Source organism: Denticeps clupeoides, chromosome 18, assembly GCF_900700375.1.
Source record: "Denticeps clupeoides chromosome 18, fDenClu1.1, whole genome shotgun sequence".
In the NCBI taxonomy this organism is placed as follows: Eukaryota; Metazoa; Chordata; class Actinopteri; order Clupeiformes; family Denticipitidae; genus Denticeps; species Denticeps clupeoides.
Window position 1 is genome coordinate 16,301,096 of NC_041724.1, and position 8,401 is coordinate 16,309,496.

At 38.4% G+C, this 8,401-nt stretch overlaps 1 protein-coding gene across 3 annotated transcripts; it reads left to right on the forward strand.

Moving 5' to 3' along the window:
* Nucleotides 1-1,435: 1,435 nt before the first annotated feature.
* On the forward strand, nucleotides 1,436-7,608 carry arr3b (arrestin 3b, retinal (X-arrestin)). Of its 3 annotated transcripts, none has more exons than XM_028960336.1 (15): nucleotides 1,436-1,547; nucleotides 1,919-1,966; nucleotides 3,369-3,402; nucleotides 4,565-4,595; nucleotides 4,682-4,742; nucleotides 4,832-4,876; nucleotides 5,356-5,552; nucleotides 5,627-5,686; nucleotides 5,762-5,838; nucleotides 5,929-6,064; nucleotides 6,153-6,237; nucleotides 6,847-6,919; nucleotides 7,052-7,189; nucleotides 7,289-7,396; nucleotides 7,489-7,608. In XM_028960336.1, the coding sequence occupies exons 3-15, from the start codon at nucleotides 3,395-3,397 to the stop codon at nucleotides 7,595-7,597; spliced, it is 1,128 nt and encodes a 375-aa protein (XP_028816169.1). In that variant the 5' UTR covers nucleotides 1,436-1,547; nucleotides 1,919-1,966; nucleotides 3,369-3,394; the 3' UTR covers nucleotides 7,598-7,608. The 3 variants fall into 3 exon arrangements, with proteins under 3 accessions (XP_028816169.1, XP_028816171.1, XP_028816170.1); XM_028960337.1 differs by lacking the exon at nucleotides 1,436-1,547 and adding an exon at nucleotides 1,632-1,700; XM_028960338.1 differs by lacking the exon at nucleotides 1,919-1,966 and having other exon boundaries at nucleotides 1,468-1,547.
* The last annotated feature ends 793 nt before the right edge of the window (nucleotides 7,609-8,401 follow it).

Sequence of the window (8,401 nt, forward strand, 5' to 3'; positions counted from 1 at the left end):
TGAGTGATTTGTTATGGTTTTCCTTGCCCTTTTTCCTGGTTCTTGAAAGAGAGACTGGTCCTGAAAAGAGGGCAGGGGGGCAACTATGATTATTTTTCTGCCATCCGTACAGTTTGTTGCAGTCTGTTCCTGTCCTGTTTAGTGGCTGCTCCATTCCAGACTGTGATGGAGGAGCACACGGACAGTCATAAGGTTTAAGGTGGAATGTACAATTTGAATAGGAGCTAAATTCAGCATCATAGATGCTCTTTGGCTACACGAACAGGCAAGACGCGCAGACTTCGGACGTCTGCCTCTCTTCCACGGCCACAGGATGTGTCGTCTGACAGGGTTGTTAAAGAGTTGGAAAGCTACTCACGGCATCAGTTATGTTAAACAGCATAATAATCCATGCAGTAATTATCCAATGTGGGACTGTTACCGTTATGTTAAATCCAGTTGGTGACTTTTCCTTTTTGGACAATGTAAATTCCCATTCATCAGCAGGGTCCTCACAGAATGGTCACACTACATCTCCCAGAATGCCGCACCAGTCACCTGATCTGCAAGATTTTAATGAAAGCAGAACAAAGAGAGCAGGGAGCACATGGCCGGATAATTTTTGCCTTGGGTTTTGACTAATGAAAATACCTTTTTCACCTGTCTTTTTATCAGCTAGGTTGCACTGCCCCAACACTAATCTATCTCTCATGACAAATAGCACCATCTTGGGAGATACAATAGGTAAACACAATAATGAACACAAAGACAATCTTGTTTATTGTCATCTAAAAAAAACAGAGCATTAGTATAGAGAGTCAATGTCCAACCAACATTGTTTTCCTGCCAATCAAAACCACTCAGGAGATGCCCTGTTCTGCGTATATTTTGGCCATCATAAAAAAGTGTCACTCTGTGCAGCATGTCACCTACCTAACACCGCACAAGACATTCCATGTTGTATTATTTTAACATAATTTGCTTTTGTTAGGAATGGAATAATCCAAAGAGAACTATAGAGGTCCTCTTAAATAGGAAACAAAACTAAATGCAAAAAATAACTTAGAATCCAATATGTTTGAAAATAATCTTTACTCCCCATTCAGTAGCAATATTGTAAAATGCCATCAAAATATGGGGCACCATCATACATAAGACATAGTGTTGATTGAAAGGGCACTTGCTCAGTTGTCACTGTCCTGCTGAATTATTGTTCAAGGTCATGAGAGCAAAATCACATTCCAGGCGAGCTGACCAATTGACCCCAGACCAACTGTTCAACTCACACCACATCACTCACTCACTGCAACAATCAAAACGTAATCCACTTTGAGCAGATCCCACACTCATCCAACACTTTATTTTTAAACACATCGGTGCCCGACCGGAGTGGCTGTCTAATAGGATTGGGAGGAAAAGGAAGCCAGGGGGAGGGCAAGAGAACAGTCCTTATAAAGACAGATTGAGTGGAGTTGGCCTCCACCGTATCCCACAGCCACAAGAACACATCACTAAAGGGATTTACAGCCCAAAGGACATGACGGAAGACCACACACTGTAAGAAGGAGGTAAGCACTGGCCCTGGCATTTTGGCTGCTGCTCTGAGCACACAGCTTAAAAGATTCAGGTCATAGAGCGTAGGTGCAGAAAAAGGTAAACAGAAGAGTAGGTAGAGTCAGTGGTTGAGGATTCAGTCGCTACAGAAATATTCAGTCCCTACAGTAAGATTATGCTTAAACTGAGACTAAATTGCCCTCTTCAAGGAACAGCCTTTTACAAACAATCTTTTACAAACCGCAAAGGCTACAATGCTACACTTATTAAATTCAACAGTTAGAGTAAAATAAATGAGTCTATAAATTGATATGCACAGTACAGGTTGTATCATTTATATTGTATTAGTGTGTTGGCGTCACAGAGCTTTTGTTTTACTCTCAAGATTAATGGAACCAAACCACCCTATACACTGAGACTCAACTATACTCAGGTCAGTCAATTCATGATGTTCATAAATTCCATGCACTGTCATTAAAAATGTTTAACTATTATTCAAACTGGTCTCTGTATTAAGACTGAGAATATTAATCCACTTCATCCACACTGTAAAAAATTGGGAAAACGACTGCAAAGCATTTTTAAATTCTCACTTCATGCCTCTGCCACAACTAATTTGACGTGAAGTGGAGGAAACTTTTAAATGATTTGCAGTGAGTTGTCTTAAATGTGAAGTTTTCCCCCAATTTTTTTTTTTTACAGTGTACTGTGATTGAAAAGTATTCATTACATTTAGCCTGAAGGAGTCTTCACATAGGCGTGGTGCACGCCACTGTAAACACTAGTGCTAAAGGCGCTTCATGTTTTGGCTAATACATCTGAGAGAAGCATTTGGCTATGATTAAGGCACACTCCACCGTAACGCTAATCTGCTTTCTCTAGATTAACGCATCTGAATCTCAGTCTCCAGAAGACTGAGATCTCTTAGACAACTGCCATTCTAATCTGTTGAGAGCTGCATATTCTACTGATGTTTGAAGCCTGTCATATTCTGTGGTTACAATCTAATGTTGTTAAAGAAGGTAAAACTGACATGATGCCTCCCCATCTATGTCCAAGACAAGCCAGGACCCCCCAATAAAATTATTCATTATAAACTTTTATTTAAAAATTACAGCAGTGTTTTTTAGGGTTTTGTCTTATTCTTCTTGTTTTAAACTGCAGGTTATATTTAGTTTATATTAAAGCTGTAATTGTCGTTTAAAAGTTAGACCTGATCCGGCCCGAGAGCGATTTAAATAAAAGTCAGCGTTTTTTTTCTGCACCATTTCTATACAGTCATTACCCTGTGAGCTCTTGCAATGTTCTGTTTTTTAAAAGCTCGGCTCTCTTTGCGCATATTACGAGTGAAAGCCTAAGAAGGAAAGGAAATTTGCTGATTTAAAATATAATCGTTAGCTACTTACCTCCATTTAACCTCGTCAGCATCCATTTTTGGGTGCAATAATTAAAACGCAACATCTGACAACGGTGGTCAAGAAGTGCAAATCAAATGCACATTTAATTTAAAAACGAATATTTAATAAAACTAATTTACAACATGAGAAATCACCAAAATTATTTTAGCAAATCATACAATAAGAATGGGTACTATAGACCGAAAGTTTGTGTTTGCTGACTGAGCTGAGTCGACTCATCTAAAATGCTAGAAATTGAGTAGAAAGCTGACCCAACCCGGGCCAAGATTTAGTCTATATAGCATACATGAGTTTTGATTATCCTATTGGGTGTGTTGTTGTTGTTTATACATTTAATGTTTACAAAAATAATTACATACCCCAGTGGATATGGCCACCACAGTGATTGGAATTTTGTCGGTGTAATTTTTTTCTCAGATCACCTCAGCCAGCTGAATTCAGCAATGGCCAAGTAAGTTTCTCTGGAATCCACTTGGTATTTATATATTTGTGTCTTTTGGTTTGTGGTGTAGGGTGGTAGTAGCCTAGTGGGTAACACACTCGCCTATGAAACAGAAGATCCAGGTTCAAATCCCACTTACTACCATTGTGTCCCTAAGCAAGACACTTAACTAAGTTGCTGAAAGTGAACTGATTGATACACTGCAGCACAGCACATGGTGCACACAACGAAATGTATCCTCTGCAGCTATGGCAGGCACCCGGGGAGCAGTGTGTTTGGATGGTGTTATGAGATCATTTTATCATATCATTATTATTACCATTATCATATTATATACTGATATACAGTGGGTACGGAAAGTATTCAGACCCCTTAAAGTTTTCACTCTTTGTTATATTGCACCCATTTGCTAAAATAATTTGTTAATTTTTCAACAAGACAATGAACCTAAGCACACAGCTTAAATAATGAAGGAGTGGTTTCCAACAACTGTTCTTAAATGGCCCAGCCGGAGCCCTAACTTAAACCCAATTGAGCATCTCTGGTGAGACCTAAAAATGGCTGTCCACCAACATTTACCATCCAACCCGCCAGAACTGGAGAGGATCTGCAAGGAGGAATGGCCGAGGATCGACCAATCGAGGTGTTAAAAACTTGTTGCATCTTTCCCAAAAAACTTTAATGGATGTATTAAATCAAAAGGGTGCTTCTACTAAATACTGAGCAAAGGGTCTGCATACTTAGAACCAAGTGATATTTCAGTTTTTCTTTGTCAAAAAATCAGCAAAAAGGTCAATAATTCTGAGTTTTTCTGTCAATGTGGGATGCTGTGTGTTCATTAATGAGGAAAAAAATTACTTAAACGATTTTAGCAAATGGCTGCCCACTGTACCCACTGTATATTATAATATTTCTGCTACTTATCCATCTTGTTTTTCTTGACAAGCACTGTATTATGGCACTGTAATGTCCTTGTGTTATTTTAAATTGCACTTAAATTGTTACATTTGAATTAAAATTACATTGAAGGGGCAGTGGTGGCCTAGCGGTTAAGAAAGCAGCCCTGTAATCAGAAGGTGCTACTGAGGTGCCAGTGACAATCACTTCACTTTCACTTCACTGTGATTCTGAGATACTAGAATGTCTATCATTGCTGCATTTTCTTCTGCAGAATATATAAAAAGAGCAGTGGTGATGGCACGGTAAGAGACAATCATGTTTTGTGGTTTGTGTTCATTAACTTTGGTCCAGCACTGGAGGTTCTAATGTCAATATTTCTATATCAAAGCTTGCCCTTTACCTGGGAAAAAGAGACTTTGTGGACCATGTGGAAAGTGTTGAGGCAATTGGTAAGCATTTGCGTCATATATTAATTTATGCATTTCAAATACATATGGAAAGACTATTTTTCATGTTGGTTTGATGTTTTGCATGACAGATGGGGTGCTCAAGGTGGATCCTGCAGATCTTAATGGAAGGAAAGGTTAAATCTTTGTAATCATCCATATGAAACTAAGGCAGAGTATTGGCAGACACAATATCGTAATACAGAGATGGCAATATGATATGTCACAATATAATACAAAACACAATTATATCTCGGTTTGTTATATTAACTATCAAAATTCAATTAAAAGCATATGCTATAGTTATGCAGAGCTTGGTATTCATAGGAAGCAGAATAACAAAATAGTTGTGCTAAATTAAGTCCTTCTTTGCCAAAATATTTCCACTGCACACAGAACAATTTCCCTGTCACAAAAAAAACCTCTAGTTCCTCCACACAGTAGTTCATAATTTTTCCACTCATGATTATATTACACTTTATGGGTCAGTTTCCTCTTCATTAATTTTTAGTGCTAGGATTTATACATTAGGAATAGGTTCAGTCCATGAATGGGCAACTGTCCCTACAAGATCTTAACTGAATATCACAGATCTCATGACTCTGTTTTCGTCTAGTGTGGGTATCTGTGACCTGTGCTTTCCGATATGGCAGAGAAGACTTGGACGTCATAGGACTCTCCTTCAGAAAAGACATCTGGATGCAGTACATGCAGATCTATCCTACTACATGTGAACCCAAGCCTGCCAACACTGTCATGCAGAATGCCATCCTGAAGAAATCTGGGGAGCAGGGCTACCCATTCACCTTTTGTGTGAGTCAACTATACACAAACAGTGCCAAAATAGGACAGAAGTAACGTTGGTGAACATCTGTATACTGTTACAGCTCCCCACAAACCTGCCATGTTCTGTCACACTCCAACCTGGACCAGAGGATTCTGGCAAGGTAGTCACCCTACATTTCATCAGCTCCATCAGTCTTTCTTATTATCAGGAACTGATTACCTCTTCTTTTCACCAGCCTTGTGGTGTTGATTTTGAAGTCAAGGGCTACATTGCCTATGAAGCAGACAATCCAGATGAAATCATTGAAAAACGGTGAGAATCAATATATGCTTTGCGTTAGATAAATTAATTTCACATAAAGAAAAAGTCATAAGGCTGATATTTTCCTCGATATGACCCTAGAAACACAGCCCGATTGATTATTCGGAAAATTCAGTATGCTCCAAACCTGTTAGCTGCTGGACCTAAGGTTGATGTCAGCAGACACTTCATAACATCCAACCGACCGGTTTATCTTGAGGCATCCCTAGAACAGGAGGTATACTAGCTGCAATAGGCCTGTCTTAAATCCTCATAAAGACTATAATGCACTTTAATCAAAATAATGGAAGGAACTTCTGTTTCAGCTTTACTACCATGGAGACCCAATTCCAGTCAATGTGAAGGTCAACAATGAAAGCAACAAAGTGGTGAAGAAAATTAAAATTAGCAGTAAGATGGGGACTGTGTAAATCACATGCCATTGTTTAGAGGAACACGTATACAATCAGCTCCAGAATTATTTATTCTTTCCTCAGTTTGGTAAATGGCAAAAAATTCAACTAATGATTAAAAGTGTCAGTCCAACAGATAGCTACCAAAACTCGTATGAGTGAAGTTCAATTGAAAAATACAAATACACAGTACATGTAAAATCTGTGAGTCTGCAAAAGAGTGCAGTGTGTGGCAATACATGTTTATATACACACACACACACACACAAAATATACCAGAAATATTTGGGACACCCCTCTAAATCATAGAATTCCAAAAAATAGCAAAACCAAAGTGCAAGGCTATCATATACAGTTTGATATCTTGTCATGATATGTAAATCAGTGTAAATGTAAAGTGTGTCTGTGTGAATGTGTGTATAATTCTCCTTGAACATTGGAAATGTTTTGTCTAAAGTCTTGCTTATATATTAATATTTACTCAGACATATTCTAATAATTCTGGGGCTGTCTGTAAACTCATTACTTCAATATTACAACTGTTTATATAATCTTTTAAATTTGTATGAATTTTAACTCTGTACTCCTGTGCTTGTTTCATGACCAGTTTATCAAACAACGGATGTCGTCCTCTACTCTGCGGATAAATACACTAAGTGTGTGCTAAGTGAGGAGTTCGGGTGGGTCAATTTACCACCACTTCCTGAAAATCTTATTAATGCCATAGTGTGAGAAAGTAATGCTGACCAGAAATATTTTGGAAACTGTATGAGTTATATACTATAAATTGTTATGTTTTCTGACATCCACAGTGACCAGGTCAACGCCATGGACACATTTGAGAAGGAGTACAGAGTAACTCCTCTTCTAGCTAACAATAGGGAGAAGCGTGGACTGGCACTTGACGGCAAGCTAAAGGATGAAGACACTAACTTAGCATCGTCTACAATGTGAGTGATGTTGCTGGATGCACATGCACAATAACACTGTGATGATATGCTTTCAGAACGAAACAGTGCCCAAGAGTTCTATTTCTCTGTCTCTTGTAGCATACGAGCTGGGATGGATAAAGACATTTTGGGGATTTTGGTCTCCTACAAAATTAGAGTCACTCTCACAATGTCTGGTGGAAGCCTGTTAGGAAGCCTCACGTCCAGGTTAATACATTTGCACTTTTCGGAACATCTGCTTGACCAGCTGTCAACATATATACAGGGAATAAATCAATTTCCTGATGTTCTTTCAATAGTGATGCAATTGCTGAGATCCCCTTGGTCCTGATGTCACCCAAGCCTGCAGGTGAGTCTGTCCGTAACAGAACTTGCCCTTCCGTATTAGCTGAACATGAAATACTGTGAAGTGATTTGTGCAGTCAATGAATCCAATGTTCTTTCCATCTCTCCTTCTTTCTCATTTTTTCCTCAAAGATGTGTAAGTACCAATTACCAATTGTTCTCACAATTAGCAGTCATTTTTATCTTTAGGGGTATGATATGACACTGCTATGACAGATTAACAGAAAGGGGCAGTGTCACTGTTTGTTGACGTCTTTAAGAACATTTTTAAGATTGGTATCTTGATGTCTTTATATATTTTTCACTGCATGTACTGCAGATCAGACATCAGACTGGAGTAGTGTTCCGGGGGGAATTACAACTATGGAAGAGGAAACACACCAAAGGCCATGTTGGAATGTTTTCCCTGTCTTTACGAAATCAAAGCATAAGCCTAAGCTAAAGGCTTTTAAAGGCCCCTGTCTCTGACCAAATATCTAATTATTTAGTGTCTGTCTACTGCTACATACTGTGATAGAATTTAGAACATGTAATGTCATTTAGGATCTAGCTGTTGAAGAAACCTTTTACACGCTTTTGTATTTAATTATTACACATGTTTAATGTTTACTGTATGCATTTATTGTCTTTTTTTTATTGGCACTGAATGTACAATTTAGGGCTGCATTCAGTCTAAATAAACGTAAATAATGCTAGAATGTCTTTTTTTTTACATTGTACTGGCCAGTAATGGGGTTCTGTTTCAATAAATCTGCTCCCTCCACAACCTCACATACTCATGTCATTATCTAGTTTTTCCACTCATTTTTCCTCCTAACCAAACCCCTGATGCATTCAGCTGAAGGTAGACAGGAAGCACATTATCAA

Coding starts and splice junctions, on each gene's coding strand:
- arr3b (XM_028960336.1), top strand. Junction 5,553..5,626: donor GCTACCCATTCACCTTTTGT/GTGAGTCAACTA, acceptor ATACTGTTACAG/CTCCCCACAAACCTGCCATG. Junction 7,190..7,288: donor AACTTAGCATCGTCTACAAT/GTGAGTGATGTT, acceptor TGTCTCTTGTAG/CATACGAGCTGGGATGGATA.